Source organism: Strix aluco, chromosome 5 (genome assembly GCF_031877795.1).
Source record: "Strix aluco isolate bStrAlu1 chromosome 5, bStrAlu1.hap1, whole genome shotgun sequence".
Classification (NCBI taxonomy): Eukaryota; Metazoa; Chordata; class Aves; order Strigiformes; family Strigidae; genus Strix; species Strix aluco.
The window spans coordinates 58,063,966-58,083,975 of record NC_133935.1 but is presented as its reverse complement, the minus strand read 5'-3'; the positions used below and the strand labels follow the sequence as shown (position 1 = coordinate 58,083,975).

The following is a 20,010-nucleotide window of genomic DNA, read 5'->3' as shown; positions in this document are numbered from 1 at the left end:
AATCAATATCAGTTCCCATAAAGTAGCTAATTTTCTTTGGAATATAATGGAATTAATTTCTGTATGTGATTATTCTTTCATAGTTATGTTCCTAAACATAAGCCCTGGGATACAGGGTTGACGACCTATGGAGAGATAGGAGGACATGTGTCCTTTGGAGCAACAACTGAAAGTCAGGAGGGGTGCAACCAAAAGTTTTCAAAATAAAGCTGGATATATGTGTCTTGTTATAGATTTGTTTGTCATTAATAATCACAGTTTGCAGGTTATTTAAGTGGTTAGTCAAATAATAAATAGGATAACTGTAAAGTGTATAGACTTTTTGTAGGTGAACATACTTTCCTTTTTTATGAAAAAAGATATTTATATTCTTTTCTTGGCATTAATTAAATGTAAAAATTAAATTTTGTAGTTGTAATTCCTAGAAATAGAAATTAAGCAGTCATAGTTTTTGTTTCATTTGTGTCTGGTAGCTCTGACAATTGATCATAATTTCTTAGGCAGCCAAAGGCAGAAGTGATTTGTCCATTATTTGAAAAAAATAGTCCAGATTTATGATCATTTGCAGTCTTTCTTTTACAGTTGGCTTCTTTGAAGATCAGTTTAATTCATTTTTTAAAATTGAAAATGGGAAGGCACTTCAGTATAACTGCAGCTTTATATCTCTCTGAGAACACTGTAGTCAAGTAGGTAGATGTACACTCCCTCTGTTTAAAGCTTTTCTCGAGTGTTCAAAATAACAAGTCTTTTAAACATGTTGTCCAGTTGGCTTAACCTTATATCTCTTTTTGAAAACCCTGGCTGTAGAAATGAAACACTACTTAATGTAAGCAGAAAAATAACATAACCATAGTCAGTCATGTACCATAGGGTCAGTTTTCATTATTCATTACTGGTTCTACTCTATGCTTATGCTATTTACATTGATGCTTGTACATTTTGTCTCAGAATACTGAAGTGCAGCTAATCATGGACAGAATTAATCTGATACATTATGTTATTTTTCACACTGCCCTATAATACAAACATTGAACAGGACTCCACTCCTTCAGAATTTTTATTGAACCTGAAGTGAATCAGTTTCCAAGCACAGTTCTCACTAGATGGGTTATGGTCATGTATTTTAATATTCCAATCATCATTCCAAATCTTGCCAAGTTTCAGTAATAAATCAAATTGAATTTATCCATATAAATGAGTAATTGCAATTCTCTTGTTTGGTATCCAACTTCTAGAGTTGTCATATAGATAAATGAAGTTTGGTTGTTTTTTTTTTTTAATCTTTATAAACCTTGACATCTAGGTTAGTTTTTGTTCTCAGTTTCCTGTGTTATGTTTACTGAATGTTTAGATAATCTTTCTCTTGTTTTGATAATCCTTCTCTTTTTCTGTTGTAGCTTAGCATTTTCCCTTTGGGGAATTGACATTTGGACCTTTTCTCTAAGTTTTTTAGCTACTATTTGGAGTTACGATTTCACATAATTGTAGCTAAACCAGAAACTTAAATGTACATATGTAAGTTAGCATTTGGCTGTGTTAGCTGATGGAATATTGGAATTAATTTTTGTAATTTTTTTACCAAGAAGTAAATTTTTTTATGAGTAGTACTTTTCAGTCTAGTTGCTGATAGAAAGAACTAAGGTAACTGAATTAAAAAAATTAATTAAAAAAATCTTTTCAGTCTTATGTTTTGAGTATTGCCTAGCCAGGCATTTCAAACACTCACATTTGCTTCTCTCTTTCATTAGTAGCATGTTTCAGAATGAGGTTTGCTGTCAAATGCCAAGCTAATCTATTTCTGAGCTACTATTTTCTGGTTTGAATAATCAGTAAGTACTGCTTTTAATGCATTGGATTCCTGAGAGAAATCTATTTAAAAAATGGAAACACAGGTGTATAACAATGCTTTTCTCTGTCTGAGGAAATTAAATATAGCTCGTTGTCAGTTCCTACTTCCATGAAAGAGAGTAAACATCCAAATTAATAAAGACAGAAAAAATTTAGCCCTATGCCTTGTGTAGAAAAAACAACCTTCCTGTAAATGAAGAAATTATTAAAAAGTATACTATAGCACTATTAGGAAGTTCTTCCTATACTTTTTCAATAGATTCTACTTTGGTGAAATAATTGTTGTTAGACTTTTTTTTGGCATATGTCTGTGAAGTCATGTAAGCTAAATAAATGTAGACTAAGCTATTAAAGCTAAAAGGTGGATTTATTACTTCCTAAGGACTCTCAGGTTTATGGAGTAGTATATTTGTGGAAGGAACAGCTATCCATTTTTACACACAGCTACACAAGAATCCTACTGCTCACCTGTAGCTTCTTTGGGGATTTTAACATGAAGAATGTCTTTGGTCATGGAGAAATAATGAAACTTTTTAGAGATTTATTAGACTAATATCATGGAGATATTTCTGTGTAGGTATTAAAGATGTTATGTTTATATGGATAGTAGGGGGTTTGCAGTACTACCATTGAACACATTGCCATGAGTTTTACAAGATACTGCTCTTGTATAGTAGATAAAATAATGCAATACAGACATAATGAAATAAAGGTCTTCAGGCAAGGTAATGTTGCAAATAGAACAGAAGTACTTCACACACTCACAAATGTGTATATAATAAAAGGATCAACCCATTCATTAATAATATACACATTGAAACCTGATTTAAGTGGGTTTAAATAAGGCCTCACCTCCAACATGCTTTTTGCCTTTATCATGTTCTTACAGTAAATAGAATTTGATCAAAAATATCACTAATGTTTCTGTTAGAAACATGTACAATTTCAATTTCAAGGTATTTAAAACCTCAGTAGAATACTGAAGAATTGTGATGCTGTTGACATATAAGAATAAATGGATGTTGATACTAACTTGAATATGCTAGTAAGTAAGTCTTTTTACTAAAACTGCAAACATTTCTTTCCACAGATCCTTTGGTAAGAGTGAGAACTCTTTGAAGGGATATCCCTGATCTTATTATTGCAGTTGTATTCCTTCTTTATACCACATCAGTTAAGCACCCCTATCAAATCAGAAATGTTTTATTCTCTAAAACAATAAAAATTCTGTGATCTCATAGCCTATTGTAGAGACATTGTTGACCTTGTTCTTATGGACATTTTCCTAGTATTTCTTAAAGTTTCACTTTTGAGTGGTAGCAGAGAAGGCATATTTGCAAGAATAAAGAATATTACTCAATTGTGGTTACAGAAGAAACATCTTGTTATGCTGAAAACAAAAGCTTAGCGTATTCTTTCAGAGATACTTTCAGAGAAACGAAGGTATAAAGTTGTAAAATGGCTTATTCAAGTTCATGTGAGAGGAGGATTGCAAAGCTACTTTAAGAAAATGCAATTATATTTCTCTTTTTTTGGAATATAAAGGAAATAATTCACATCTTAACAATTAACAACAGGATAATCCATTTCTTCTTAACATGTAGGGTATATTTTCATTTGATATCAGTATAAAGTATAGAACAATTCAAATATTTGTGAGCTATATCTAGTTACATTTCAGCTCTCAAAAGTTTAGTGTGAGAATTCTTCTACAGAAAAATGCATTTTATCTGTTAACAAAAACTTTTAGTGAGATATTTAAAAAAACTAAATAAAGCCTGTGCTTATTCTGAGAGGGGAAAAAAATCCTCCTATCAGTGTTCTCCATTAGACTTGTATTTGCATGCTGTTTTATAACTTCATGCGGAAATGGTTTTGCCTGAAAAAAAATGGATTCTCATTTCTAAGCTCTAAGAGTTGTAAGTTCGAGGTGTAGCTTCATTTCAAAGGTAAACATACAAGATATACCTACAAGTGCTTGCTGACAAGTAGTCTCTGCTTGGTGATGGGCCCCGTTTGAGCTACCACCGCTCCAGGAACAGCTCCACCCCGGGAGCTGTCCGCGGTGCTGAAGCCGGTCACACCATCTCAGCATTCCTCTGCTCAATTTCAACGTACCTTTATGTGTGATAGCGATTCATCAGGTTTGTAAACTTCCCTCCTCAGCTAAACATATCGACTTTATGAATATCCTAAGTTTTGGTAGTTTAAAATTAGTATCAGGTTCTTCCTTCTGCCTTTAACAACTTTGAAAATTATGTAATTTAAAAATCGTGGGATTTAACTAGAAAAAAAGGACATCTTTAACATGAAAGCAAGTTATTCATTAGTACTAGGCAAAAAAAAGAAGATGTGTAAAAGTTAATGTGTAAATACAAGTAACTCTTCTGTTAATGTCTAAATACAAGAAGTAATTCTTTTTCTACCTGCAAAAATTCTGTCATTTGTTCCAGAGAAATTTGTTCTTCAGCCATGTCTAGAAAGATAAAATGTGTATTATTATAAAATTTAAAAAATGTTAAAGTCTACTAAAGGCTTACAATAAGTGTTTGTTACTCCTATTCTTACTTTGTAATTCAAGCTACCTATGCATTCTGTGAATATTTACTTCCTTAAGCACAATATTCAGTGATAATCTCTTTTTTCTTCATTCTTCCTATTTGGTTTCATATATATGAACCAAAATAACATAAACATTTTTCTGTTGCTTTCTTTGTCAGGAGGTACAACGTCTTTTCATTAGGTATCTTAATGGTCAGATGTCTTTTCTCTACCGGGCTTAGGAGTCACTTTTTCCATCATAACAAAATGGGGTTTAGTTTCTAACTGATCAACATTCTGATCAGCAGCTTACTGTGCACATTTACTGCTCATGGGCCCAGCCCTACTCATGTGAGAACTTTAGCTTCAATCAGGTATTCATTGTTCTTTTCATTTTGTTTCATTTCTTTTCTACAATAGTGTTTCTGTCAGTCATTTATTGCTTGTTACATTGTGAAAGCTGAGAAGGTTTGTAAACTAACCAGTTGTTATTGTTGAACAGAAGTGTGCAGGTCCAGAAAGAAAACTTTAATATCATTTAAACCGTTCAAGCTATCTGAGTTCCCTTTATGGCCAGCTGAAAGTTTAGACATTACTATTAACTGAATTACCCTTTTTATTGAAGACAAAACATTGGATCTACATTATTGGAGTCTAAACATTGCATTTAGTTTTCAGGCTTCTGGGAAAATACTGAAGCAGCTCAAAACTTGCTGTTATCAGTAGCTAACAATGTATTTCCCTATCAGTCTTATGTCTCTTTCCCACCCTCCTTCTCTCTTCTTCCTCCCACAATAAGCAACATGTAAAATATGGTTATTATTATAGTTAAGTAGTTTATAAAAATATTTATTGTGTGGTTTCTTGCAGTTATACAGCCTAAAACCAGCAAAAATATCTTATGTGCTCAGATTGGCATTTTCACAGGAGAATATGTAAGGAGATATTTTATTAGACATTAGAACGAGTTTGTTTATTGTCAGACAAGAGCTCCCAGAATGATTTTTTAGAAACAAACAAGCCAAAAACTATTTTGATTTTAATCAAAAATGTATTTTCCTCATAAAAAAAATTCACATACTCACTGTGGCTACTCTACAGAATTTGTCCATTTCATTACACCATGTGTCAACCCTAGTATATCTGTTCACTGCAAAAACTCGTGGCTAGTGTGTGTAATACAGCACAGGAGGAGGTATTGCTCAGTTCCACTACTTTTATATAATAATTAAAAAAAAATTACAGAAAATGTTCTTGGCTATTTGCACTGTATTCCAGACTTAAAAGTCCCATGAAAGTTCTAGAAAATGAAGTTAATTGTATTTGGTTGGTAGAATACCCTTAGAAGCCAGTTAGTTAAAATTCTTCTCTTATTCTGAGTCAGTACATATTCCCATCTATCGGCAGCAGCAAAGTCCAGGTGTCTAGTTCCTAAAAGAAATACTTTTACTTGTTGCCTTTTTATTCAGCACAAATGCAGTCATGTGCTTTTTATTTCAGAAATTAAGTGATATACTGACATATTTATGACATATTGGTTGGTACACCTATTACAGTTGCTTTTACTTCCATTGCTGTGCTTTTTTCTTTGCCCATGTCCCAAAGACTGATCAGAGGAGGATAAAGCTCATTGAGTGAAAAGGATTGTTTCTTCAGGTAATTCTTTAGATAGCTGTGTCCAACGTCATAGTTCATCTCTTGTGAGATGCAGCTGTAGAGATATATCACAAAGATGATTCCCAAAAGAGCACCAAGGCAGGCAAGGAATCCTATTATGTTGTTCTTTTCATAGCCTTTCACTGCCAAGTCCAGTCCTTTTGTGGTTACGTTGACACATTGTTTCTTATTCTGTGAATACATAGTGGGAATATCTATACAAATTTTGTATTCAGTTGATGGATTTAGATGTGTGAGATTATATACCTTTATATCAGATGGTATTCGAGCACTCTGTGCAGCCTGAGAGTTTTCAGCTTTCAGAAAGGCTGTCCATCTAACACTGGACTTCAGAATTTTAGAACTTGCTTTCCATGAAACCAAAACAGAATTAGATTTTATATCTTTTATTTTAATATTCAAAGATCCATTACTGTCCTGAGGGAAAGAGCCATCCACTTTAATCATGACTGACTTTAGGTCAGCCCCAACTAAGTTTGTTGCTATACATGTGTATAAGCCACTTTCTTTTTGTGTTACATCACTTATGTCTAACGTTCCTTCGGAATGAATGTAGTATTTATTAGAAATAGTATTAGGCAAAAGTTTGTGTCCTGATGGTGTTATCCAGTAGATTTCAGGTTCTGGTTCTGCTGTTGCTCTGCAATGTAAGGAAATATGGCTGCCAGTTTTTAAATCCAGAGTAGATGGAAAACTTTCAGGAGCTATCAGGGGCAGACAGATTTCCATCATTTCCCGGAAGTGTATCTGTCGCACATTCTGGCCTTGGAATTCAGGAGGGTCTACACAAAATAGGGACTCTGGCTCCATGAAGCGAATGTTTGTTTTGTTCATGTTAATCCAGCGGATGACACAATCACATCTAATAGGATTGCTGTGTATACTAACTTCTTTGAGGTTAGGCAAGGATTCTATCGTACTGCGGTACAGAGCACTCAGCGCGTTGCTGTTGAGCATGAGCGATTCCAGTTTAGGAAGTCTGTAGAATGCATTCGGATGAATGTATGATAATCTGGGGTTATTGGTAGCTTCTATTTTTCTTAAATCTGGCAAATTATCAACAGCAAGACTATCTATAGAAATCAGTTCAGGCATGTTATTAATTCCTAACTCTTTTAGGTGCAGCATATTGCTAAAATCTCCTCGTCGTATTCTGTTAATGGGATTCTTATTTAGATCCAAAAATTTAAGATTTGTAGCCTTTTGAAGAGCAATGTGGGGTACTCTAACAAATCTGTTGTCATAAAAGGAGATGCTTTCTAAATTGTCAAGGCCAACCAAAGCATTATCTGGTATTTCAGTGAGATTTATGCCTGCTAAAACTAGGCTGCGCAGGTTGGTGAGAGGCTTAAAGTTCATATCTTCGATTCTGATTATTGGGTTTTCTCCAATCATGAGAATTTCAAGATTAGGAGTAGCTTCAAACCACTTCCTGTTGATCATTTGCAGACCATTTGAATTGAGATGAAGTCTGAGAAGATTATTGAGGCCTCTGAAAGCTCCCGGTGCAATCACAGAAAGCAGATTATGATTAATATAAAGCTCTTGTAAATTCTGGAGTCCAGAGAGACATTCTTCAGGGAGTTCAGTAAGTTTGTTTTCTTCAAGGTACACTGAAAGCAACTGTGGTATCTTTCTAAGATTAATACTGGTCACTGAGGATAAATTGTTCTGAGATAAATCTAGACCAGTTAAATTCACTGGGAGGTCTACTGAATGTTCAATTTTTGCAATATTATTAGTCTGTAAAAGTAGAACTTGTGTGTCAGCAGGCAGTCTGGCTGGAAAATTAAAAAGGCCTAAATCATTACAGTCCACTGTTGGAGCCTCCATATACACAGACCTGGGGGTGAACCATGGTCTGATCTCACATATACATGACTCTGGGCAGTCTGCTTTTTTTCCTACAGCTTGTAGTAGTGCAGTGGTAACTAGGCCAAGTAGAAAATTAATTTTGAGTTGCATGTCCTTCATCTTAGCTCAAATGTTCAGAAAAGTAACAGACCCTTTAGTATTCCACAGTTACGGTTTTGGAATTCAGTATGACCTGGTCAATTGATAAAACATACACTTGCATTTGTCAAATGATGATCGTGAAGGACTTTCTTCCTGAGGATAAGTGATAAATTTGTAACCGACTTGTCCAGTAGTAAGAGGCATTTTGTGGAAATGAAGGTCACTCTGTCCTTGATGACATAAAATTGATAAGCTTTGTGAAGATGAAGTATGTATAGATGGTCATAAGAGATTAAGCAATTCATTTATTTTGTAGTATTAACTTCAAATCCCATGATTAGTGTTTGCAGGAACGACAGGATGACCTAAAATATAAGAAGAGGAAATAATTAGTATAAGAAACTATAAAGTTATAAATTAATTTAGCCATCTTTTGCTCTCTAATGTTAATTATTACAAGTAAGAAAAGAAAATGACTGTGGTGCCTAGAGTATTGTAGTGGTATCCAGACAGCATAAATGAAGTTAATATAGTAATATATCTTTAGACTTGTAGCTTGTCATACATCCAGTGGAGCATTGCTCTACAAAAAGATGAAGATCCACAAAGTATAATGCAAAATATATCAGTGAGATTTTTCTACATATTTTATGCTCCTTTAAAATATTTTCTTTTTTCTTTCAGTTATTACTAGAAGCAGACTGAGTTTTGTTGGCTTTGAAAATGTAAACACTGAGCAAAATCCTACAGAGCATGAATATTTACCTTTTGAACATGAAGTTTTTAAATATAAAGAACATAATTTATGTGTAATCAAAGAAAAATGGAATGGTTGGATTAATACACATTCCTAATGATGACATTCTTAGGCAAGCCTGTGAGATACTTATGCAGAAATATACAAAATGGATGATCTGCAGGTTTTATTATTTTCTAATTCTTTTTGTAGCTGCTGTTTAGGAAGAAAACTTGTTTTTTTTCTTTAAAGCAATAATTAGAAAGAAACATGTACCTCAGAATAAATAGCTTGTCATCTTGGCAAATTCAGGCTAATTACTGGCATACTTATTTTGGCTTCAATAACTTCAATTACAAGGAATAGTAATAACAGAAAAGTGTCTTTAGAGTGATAAGAAGGAAAAAATTCTACACTAGCAATTGTTTCTTTGGTCTGTAGTTCTGCAAGAATCTGGAATTTGCTATGAAGTTGCAGATTGTTTTCATGTTCCAAATTATAGTAAAGACTGAAACCTTAGCATCTTGAAGCATCAAATGTGTCCTCTCCAGATTTTTGGTATGTACTTGGGTTTTACGGAGAAAAAAAAAATCCTACTTTGAGTGTACATTGTGTTCCAAGCCATATAATTCAAAAGCTTCTGTCTTTTCATACATGACGTAGTACACATTAACTGCTTCATTTACTTCAGAATATAGACTTCACACTAACTTTAACCGGACTTTGTCTCAGAAGACTGTCATAAGATACACATTTATGCCCTTTCTCCCCTTGCCTCTAGTGTTAAAATTCACAGTGACATTATTTACAAACTGTAAGATGAGATCAATGCTTCACTGACATTGATAAATAACTTTTGAGGAGTTGCTAGTATAGATAGACAGAATTGCAAAAGTCAAGTCTCAAAATCTGGATTTTAGGTTTTCTTTCCAGGCCCAGGAGGATTGGGCATTTTGACCACATAGTCATTCCATATCAGCTCAGAGGAAAGGTGTTGGACCATGTTGGGTGACATGAGCATTGGGCCAATTTGGAGTACATTTGGCAAGTCTTTGAGGCTGTTGTTTGTGTTATGTACATTTAAGGACATTTAATATTTTATTTTAACAGTAAGTGTATTAATAAAGTGAACAGACAATGTGTGAGATAAACATACAGAAAACATTCTGCTGTTTTGAGGATTAATAATATGCTTTCATGCAAATGGCCCAGTTTATACTGAAATGCAAAGATATACTGAATGAAATAGTAGAAATGTAATCTGTTTCTTTGTTCTGGGAAATGGGGTGAACTTGAGACTTGCAGAAAAATAAAGGTTTACATTGGATGGTTAATATCTATAACTTGCTCTTAATTTTGTCACCAGGAGACAAGGTGATGCACCTATACGGAGTACTGTCCCATTTACTAAGGAACTCAGTAGAAATCCTTCTATGCTAAATGCACAGTTGTAATTTACTACATAGGGAGAAAAGAGGATGGCCATGGGAGGGATTTTTTGAGTCATGTTCTTGATTCAGTTTCTAAAGTACATGTCCCATTGACTTATGGGATTTTATTTGGATTGTATACTAAAAATATATCTGTAAGCGTGACAAATACAGAATGTATGCTTCTAATAATTGAAAGGTCATTGGAAATCTTACCTGAATAGTAAATTAATTTAGATTCAACAGACTGCTAGTGCAGATATCTAATCTCAGCATTTTGATTCCACTGTGATGCTCAGGGACTTCTGCTCAGTAGAGGCACTGGGAAAGTATTCTGGGGAAGCATAACTACATAGCTGACCTGGTTTTCTGCTCCTCCCTGGACATTTGCTATTGGCCACCGTGAAAGAAAGGGTGTGGACCAAGGTGAACTTTTCATTTGTGTCCCGGATACCTGAGAGGCTGTACCAGTTGAGCATGTAAACTACTACATTTTTGTGTACATAGAGCTAACATACCCCTGGATTTGAGTTTATACTGCTCCTGAGTTTATACTTAAGCCTCTATGGGATTCTCAAGCCAAAAACAAGGGCACCAGTGGACATTTTCATGTCATATATATTAGAGTGGGCTTTCTGCAAAAGGCAGCAAAAAAGGTGAGAGATACAGGTTGAAATTCTTCTGGAATTAAATAATCAGATTTAATCTGATGTCTTTTCTCTTTCTGGTGAATGCTTCAGCTAATAAGCCACCTGCTCAAGTTCATATGGTTGTCTAGCATAAACCTTCCTTATTTTTCCAGTTAAAGTGCTTCTGCCTTGTGTAAAATATCGTTCCAAAATGCGTTGTTTCAGTTCAGAAAGATTTTTCATTTAAATAGTGGCATATCTATGTATTATTGTTTTGCATGAAAATTATTTGTTATTAGCTGTCATTCAAAGAATGTTTCTGGAGTAGTATGGACATCCATGGTGGCTTATGAGATCATAGAATCATACAATCATCCAATCATAAAATAGAATATCTCAAGTTGAAAGGGACCCATAAGGAACATTGAGTCCAACTCCCTGCTTCTTTCAGGACTACCTAAAACTAAGTCATATGACTGTAGTGCACATCATATGACATAGTACACAAAAAAGTGAAGTAGTGAAATGCACAGCAAAAATGGTATAGAATCATTTGAGTGGCAAAACATTTTTGGTGGTCTTTTTGTTTATAATAGTATTATTGTGTCATTCTGATATACATTGTTGACAAAAAAGGTAAGAAAACATGGATTGCTGATCTTAAGTTTTCTGGTCCCACTTGAAGATACCAAAATCCAGAATCAAGTTGTGCAGTATGACTTTGCCTATGCCAACTGGTTGTATTGATTAAATGAGTGTGTCTGTGTACATGTAATTAATTTCGAACCGTGAGATGTGTACAAACAATTCTGAGCTGAGAAGTGAGCTGCAGTTTACTGTAATAAAAGAAACCTCATGGAAATTAATATCTTGCACTCAACAGTATAACCCGTAATTGAAGTTAAATTTCCTCAAAGAATGTAGCATCAAAAAGATAAATGTTTTTATTGGAAAATGAGCATTTAACTTTGTGATAATTTGAACTTTGGGAATGCATTGATTCCCTTTCTTCATTAATGTACTGATAATAGTAAATATGTACTGATAACACTAAATAAAGATAAAATTTAAATACTCTTACTAAAAGTGATTTTCAGAGTTTTTGTTTATGAGTTCCAGTGCTTTAAAGTGAAGTGCTTTGTACCATCTGGCTTTTTATGTGAAGTTTTGCATTTCAGATGTCCAGTTTTAAAGGTACTAATAAGAAGGACTAAAAGAACCTGAAGGTTATTTTTCCTTTTGCTTTGAGTAGCATTTAAAGTATCGAGATTTACATACACAGAGATTTCTGTACAAAAGTAGATATTTTCTTAAAAAAAGTTATTCCAAAAAATGTAATTATGTCAGCATTATCTGTTGTGCAAAAATACTATTTTTAGTATAGCGCATTTGTTAGTGGATTTTGGTGACCTCTCAAGTGATTCTTAAAACTTGTACCTACTATGGTGCACAATAGAAGAGCTTGTAGAGAGAGGCTCAGCAGCGAATTATCACCAGTAAGATGAGCTGTGGGATAAGCGTTTTCACACAAGCAGCAGCAGGAGCTATGCATCGTAGTTTTGGAGTCTTTGATGTAGTTCTTTACCCAGCTGCCTTTATAAATCTTTGTGTGCACTCTGATTGTACATGTATTTCCTCATCCAGATAAAATGGTATGGTCTGCTTCCTAATGCCTGCAATTACAGTGTCTAAATAGAGTCTGCATCTAAAAAGTTAGTATTGCTTATTAGTAATGATATTCACTATTTTTATTATTGTTTTTCTGTACTAGAACTTCTGTCCTAAAACTGAATTTTTGTGGACAGATTATTTAATTTCTTCTGGAAGGCAATCCCTGTTGCAATGTATACCTACTGTCTTACTAAATATGGTGTGCCTCTTGCTTTTAGGGTATTATCTCTTGCTTTTAGAAAAATGCACCCTGATGTGTGTGGCTTTTTGCAGCCTAATTATCTCTTGTGTAGACAATGATTGGTATATCTTAATTAGGTTTGTTTCATTTACTGCTACTGACAGCTGGAGCCTTGGTTTACAAGAGGGTATCACCATTATTTGAGCTGGAAAAGACATTCAGTGAATGAATAAACTGAGCAACGTTTCTCATCACTGGAGCAACAGACAGCTAAGAACCAAGTCAGAGTGGGCAGAAAGGAAAAGAAACACGTCAGGTTTTGGCAATCTTTCTTTTCCACTTCAGCAGTTAGAGAGACAGTGATAAAAACGAAAAATGCAGCAGCTACACTGCAATGTGCCCTGCTGGCAATAAGGCGAACAGTTCACTTCACAAGGACCAATTTAGTGGTGGCAAGCATTTTGAAAACACAGCTGTTCATACAAAGCTACCTTTCAAACACATCAACTGAAAGAGCCACTTCTCAATTCTTGTCATTATAACCACTTTGAGCAGTTCTGTGGACAGAAATCTGGAAATGTCACTAACCAAAAATTGGGCATGAGACATTTCATACCTCACTTGATTGTAGTAACAGCACTTAGGGTTTTTTTTTTTAAGTATTATGGAAATATACAGACTTAAGTTTGAACATTTAGTATCTTTCTGCTAGTTTTATAAGGCAATTTTTCCTTGTTTGTTCTATGATCAAAATAAAAAAAAATTGTTTCCTTTGGGAATTTTTTATCACGGCATGATTGATAACAAGATGTAACAACTTATTTATTTGACATATTTCAAGAATTGGCACAAAAATCTCATTTATTTTCCCTCTATAAAAATGTAAGCGGGATGTTTTTGTTGAAATATGTACTGAAAGTTTATGACTGAGGCAGGAGAACAAGTTTAGGTTAAAGCACAAAAAGATAATACAATAGATTTTCACAACAGAATCAGTCTTGAAATAAAATATTTCTAGAAGTAAGCTTTACAAGCTGGTCTGATACAGTTGCTGGAAATCATATAGGCTTTGTAAAAACTGAAAAGAATTTCTTCTAGCTTATGTAGTCTTGCTTTCATTCCACTCTCTGGAGCAAAGAATTTAATGAAGAATCCTGTTTCTCTTTACAAATGCAAAGTAACAGTTCACTGTAATATGCTCTTAATGTGTTATATTCTTACATATCACTAACATATAGTCTCACATTAAAACATGAATGAGGATTTCTGGAAATTAGCATGTTTGACAATCTCAGTTCTGAGGTGTTAACTTGGGCAGCTGACAGTATCAGATGACAGCTGTATTTTTAGAGTCTGAGGTTGAAAACCTCAAAAGTGAGTATCTGAAATATCTGGACATGTTTGAAAAACTTGACTAGATCTTCCTGTTGGGACATTGACTAGTTTTGGAAATCTACTTTACTTTTTTTCTAATGATTGATTTTTAGAACTTCAGGCTGAATAACATTAAGCACAAGATGTAAAGGAAATGGCAAAAGGTACTTGTATTTAACCCTGGAAGCAATTTGCAGTGTCTGAATAATTATTTCAGCATATGTGTTTATATTTATTTTGTGAACTTGTTACACCTCCTTTTAATTTTTTTCCTTACTTGGAATAAATTTGCCTGAGGGAAAGCCACAAGCTTAAAATGTTTAATTATGACTGTAAAACAGGACAAATTCTCACACCTTAGGCCATTACAAGATAAGGATGACAAGGTTTTATACATCATTAGAAGTTCTTTATATACATTGACATCATGTGCTTTGAGGTTACTTTAATCTACAAGTAATGATAGATTCAGAAAAATATTATGATCAGCTAGATTTACATGAGATTACCCTTTCTCTTTCACTAATTGAGTCTGCTCTACTATCCTTGTGCTCTTGTTTACAGATCTTAATGCAAATTAACAGATATCAAAGGAATTATCACCATGTACAATTCATTAAGAACTTACTGTAGTTCTATTTCTTGTATCAATCAAAAATTACATTACAGTATTTTAGAAAACACTGCAGTATAATATATCATAAAGCTTTGAAAATACAGTGTTTAAAATAGAAGTGATGAAAACAAAAAAGTAAAATGGAAGCCAAAGGAATATTTACATATGGTATGTGATAATTTATTACATATGCTATTTTAGAATAACTTTTCAATGGACTTAACTTGGTAAGACCTTCTTTTAAAAATGGAAGGATGGAAAAGATACAGCACTTGTTTCCTAACCTATGTTAAACTGGATTACCATGACTGAGCATGGAATGACAGATAACTGTGGGACCACCTGCATGTGAAGTGAGGTGATTGTCAATCTTAATCACAGCACTTAATAGAAATAGTATATAATTTTATTACTATTATTAATTTAGTGGCAGCAGCAGCATTGTGCATTGGAGCCATAGGGGTGGATAAGGACCATGCCGTCTTGTGTGCTAACTTGCTGCAAAACAAAACTGTGAGCTTTACTCCATGGAGCTTAAAATTTAAATACAAGAAGAGGACAACTGATGATTCAGACAGGGCAAGAAAAAAAAGAAGTCACTATGACAGTCTCTGAATATCCATCCTCGGGTTTATTCTTTTCCTCTAACCATAGTCTAGTAGTTTACTATCATGAGCCTGGATTACTTTTCCAGGCTTTGATTTTATATTTTCTGTCTGTAGATCTCTCTCTCTCATGTGCTTTTAACTTTTAATCACACACTCCCTAGCCATTGAACACATCTGACTTCTTCAGAAATGTCATAGCAAAAGAAGATGAAAAGCTTGTTTGATGATACTTGGGAAAGGAGTTAATAATTTCAGTAATTACAGTTACCTTACGTTTTTACTTCTCCTAATATGAAGTGTTCAAAATAATTTTTAGCTATTTTTTTTGAGTGAGCAGAATGTTAGAAAACTATATTTACATTACAAGAGGACGAATTTCAATGGAAGTCACACATTTCTTTACCATTTGTGTTCTGTCATTTATGTTCTAATTTATGTTCTAATTTCTAATATGGCATTCCAAATCATCTTGCAATATTTTTAATGTGTGGCAGTTAGACTACTTGGATTAATTGTAAAAGAAACTTTGAAAAGAATCTGAATGGATTTCTTATTTTATTTCATCTTCTTAAATCAGATATTGAATGTATAATTCTGATGATTTTATCTAGAAATTTAACTCATTGCTAGTATTACTTGTATGGATTTTTTCTTAAATAATGACTGCACATATGTATTTTCTAGTTATTAGAGAAAAGAACGAGGATTATATGTTAAAAATAACTTTTCAAAGCACTTGGATCTTTGGTATTCTTGTTACAGTTCTTAGCCTTTGAAAGGTTTCACTGTGTAAGTGACATACATCATCACCATTATCAAGCAATTATGTCAAAAAAATTATTGCTGTAACTTGGGAAAATAATGCGTTAGTTTAATTTAGATTTATTCGTACATGTTCAACTTCTTTTTGACAGTTGTCATGTTAGTATTGGAGAAGTATATATTGGCACTTACCTAGGCACATAGTTGGCAAGAGAGCAGTCACGTTCTGGATGTGGGTGCATGTACCCAGTTACCAGATGCTTCAAGCAGATGGCCAGAACTAAAGATGAGTGAGACCAGTTCTGGCTTGATTTTCTAGAAAGCTACCATACTGATTCTGGGGTAGTTTGACTAGTAAAAAAGCCTAGCCAAAATCTATCAGAGCTATTGGCAAAATCTGCATTTTGTGATTCATTTTTTTTCTTTGTGACTCTTAAACTGTAAATATTAAACATGCCTAAAACATAGACATAAGTGTCTTTGGGTAGTTGTAATAAAGACAGAGAAAGATAGTGGCTGTACTTAGAACATCATATTTTCCTTGGGAATTTAATTTATCTTTTTTTGATTTATCATGGGAATGATAAACTGTAATAAAATTAGCATAATAATAAACATGATAATTTTAGGAGTTACCATTTATATTCTATATTTTTTCAATAACAAAGATTTAGTCTTGAAAGACCTATACTAATTTAAACTGTCAGCCTTTAATGGCAGACTCCTAATGTTTAGTGAATTCACCTGTTTAATTTTTGGTATATTTATGACTTGTTTTGTGAAATGGTCACATCAAGGTAAATGCCCTTGTAATAATTAAAAATAATTTATCATTTCTGGTGTGCACTGCATGGATTATCAACTATAATAATCTAAAGATATAAAAGAGCTTAATGAATGCAGTTATATCAGGAACATCCTGCTACAATCCCAGCCAGTACTTGATGTATACTTATAACATATTACATGGAATGTGGTTTGAGATCCAAGAAGGGAAAAAATTTATTGCTTGTCATTATAGTAACCAGAAATTACTTACTAAAAAAAAAATTAAAAATGTAAGGTGCCAGTAGTAGATGAGATAGTATTTTCTATGTCACGAATTTTCCTACCAAATTAGACTGAATTGCTTTAACTTTATAATTCTGAATATATTGGTGATTACTTTCATTCTGAGCCACCTGGGGAACCAGGTTCACAATATATTGTTCAACAGAAATGGATAATTTTTTTCAATCTTGCTTGAGGCAGTGTAGAGAAATGGATTGATGAAAACACAATTTCAGGATGCAAAAACTGACAAAGCGTAAAACAGAACATTATTGTAAAGATTAGGAAATAAAAGTTCTGTATTCTGCTGTGTTTTATATCAGTTGGAGTGATTTATGCATACTCATAAATTACCAGCTCATAGAGAGACTGTCATTTATGATTGCAGAAAGTATTTTGGTTTGTATTTAGTTTTAATTACAGTTTTTGCTCAGCTGAGCATCTCATTAATAACATTAAATGTTAAGTTTTTTATATGATTTGCAAAACTAATGTTATTTTTAGACCTGAAATTATTGCTTTTTGTGCTTTTATGACCCATTCGGCAGCTCTAATCCACACTATAGGATTATCATGGTTCATTTCTTATTTCTCAAGAAATGAATACATTAAAATGCTGATCTTATTTTCTATTTATGATTTGCTTTTTAAAATAAGACCAGAAGAAGGAAGATAAATACAAGATAAATAAATATCAACACTTATAGTCTAGTACAGCATCCCTTTTAATGTGTGTGGCACTACAGCTAAATAATCATATAGTAACTAATCATCTTTCAAGTGTTTTTCTTTTCCTTTCAAAATTGCAAATTTATTTAAACTATTGTACCTCCCCAGCATGTATAGATTCATAGCCACCTTCCCCACTCCATTTCTTCCCAATATACAGTCTTTCTAGTGTTTCCTGTTATTTTAAAAGAATTTTTTGTATATTGTTTAAAGTGAAAAATTCACTCAGTCCCTTAATGTCAGATGATTTGGCTCATTAGCATGTCACTGAATGGGATTATTTTGATTATGAAACTTGTATGATATAGCCACATTTTGACTTTGTATTTCTTTCTTAGCTCTCCAGCATCTATCATCCTTTCACATCACCTTTCTGCATTTTGGATGCCAAATCTGACAGCAGTGTTAAAATCAATGTTCTGATCTCCCAGAAAATTTTGACCAATATTTACTGTTCAAGTATTCAAGTCAATCAGCCAGATTGTGATCACTCTACTCAAAGCTTGCACTAGATTTTCCTTGACAAGAATAATTTCTCCTGAATTTTGTTGTGAATTCTACTTATGATTCAAAGACTATGGATAGACATATCTACTGTAGGTGCATATGTAAGGACACGTAGGAACACTACGTCACATATTATGATAAGAATGTTAGAGATGTATTTGTGCAATGAAATGCATCTTTCTATGGGAAAATGGCTTTTCAAACTGAACAAAAGATAAGTTTGAATTAAGATACTGAAAAGATCCTATTAGTGGTGATTAGGGAATGATTGAACAGTTTTGTTCATCATTGCTGTTGAAGTGGGATAGATGAACCATTTCAAGTTGTCCTTCTGGTTTGTCCTTTCAAAGATGGATTAGGCATAATTTTGTAATAATAATAATGTTAAGTCAAAGCAACCTGCTTTTTTATTGTAAGACATTTATTTTTAAGTCTGACTTCAGCCTTTCTGCTTTCAGACAATGGCATGGTTCTCTTTTCCAGCAGTAAACCACCTTGAATAAGTACAGAAAGATAGATATATCAATAGTGTGACATTTCAATAGTGTGAAATGACAAATTACACTTCCAGGATCTAGTAGTAATTTCTGCTTCAAAGCTGGAAGACATCAGAGGGAATATCAGAAGAAAGGAGAAAGACATGGTATGCTTGCTTACTCATAGGAGGACCACTGACACTTGAATGCCTGTGAAACAGAGCACAGATGAACCTAACATATGCCAAAACCCATTAGTTTCATTTATCAACTACAGGTAAGAACTCTCATAAAACGCTGTATATGGTTGTGGTCACTCAAGATGAGTAAAATAAATTGAAATTAGGGCAGAATCAGTATGAGTTAGTATCAGTTAGTATTTTCTGAAAGGAAACTAGGAAAAAGAATGTTTCTTCCTCTGTAAAACAATTTTAGATTTGTTTACAACAGAGGAGAAATAGTTGTTAGTTATTTGTACAAATATTAAGTACAGTGATATATCATTTACAGGTAGATGAGGAGTAGTTATAAAACCTGGAGCTGTTTCTCTCCATGTATGTACATGATAATTCTAAGAAAATATGTCAACTAAGAAGGGCCATGTGAAGATTTAATTGCAAAAATATTGTTCAAATTCTTAAAATATTCTCAGAAATTGTCCCTTCATATTGCTGCTGGTCTTCATTGAATCAATAGACTGTTCTCCCCAGTTAACTAGGAATATGTATGGAAACTAGCCAGAACTAAAGGAAAATACCTACTAGCATGTATGGAAAATAACTAGCAGTATGTATGGAAAAAACATAACAGGCAAACATAATGGAAGAACACTTTGTGTCCTATGTGAACACTTGTGAAGCATTTGAAGAAAATAGGATTTCTAGATACATACCATAAGATCTAGCGTACATCTCGTAATGTAATAGAAGGAAGTAGAAAGGGGAGAATGATGTCGTCTTTTTTTTTTTTTTTTTTTTTTTTGATGGATATGGGTATTTCAGTAACCTCCTCAGAAGTTGCTTTTGGGGTTTTAGAACTTTCCACTGTACTCTACAAGAAGCAAAAGCAGTTGGGATACCAAAGTTGCCTGAGTTTCTTTGAAGTTATCCATGTAATTTGCAACATTTAAAGCTATACATGTTGCTGTAGTTCAGAGAAGAAAAGTACACATATACCATGGAAGAGTTTAAAGCAGAGGACATGTATCAACTCTGACATT

The 20,010-nt window shown here is 33.5% G+C and overlaps 2 protein-coding genes across 5 annotated transcripts in view; one reads left to right on the top strand and one right to left on the bottom strand.

The window, feature by feature from the left end:
* The window catches only part of IMMP2L (inner mitochondrial membrane peptidase subunit 2), a 487,361-nt gene that overhangs the window by 205,603 nt on the left and 261,748 nt on the right, over positions 1-20,010 (top strand). The window contains exon 4 of one of the 3 annotated variants that reach the window (XM_074827519.1): positions 10,488-10,627. The exons of the other annotated variants lie outside the window; for them this stretch is intronic. Within the exon in view, the coding sequence (XP_074683620.1) occupies positions 10,488-10,536 (49 nt within the window). The 3' untranslated portion in view covers positions 10,537-10,627. Of the gene's footprint in view, positions 1-10,487; positions 10,628-20,010 lie in introns of those variants that run through there. 3 annotated transcript variants of the gene reach the window in all.
* The window catches only part of LRRN3 (leucine rich repeat neuronal 3), a 35,982-nt gene continuing 21,193 nt past the window's right edge, over positions 5,222-20,010 (bottom strand). For both annotated transcript variants that reach the window (XM_074827516.1, XM_074827515.1), the window contains one exon: positions 5,222-8,387. In XM_074827516.1, coding sequence (XP_074683617.1) covers positions 5,914-8,040 — 2,127 coding nt within the window. In that variant the 5' untranslated portion in view covers positions 8,041-8,387 and the 3' untranslated portion in view covers positions 5,222-5,913. The remainder of the gene's footprint in view (positions 8,388-20,010) is intronic.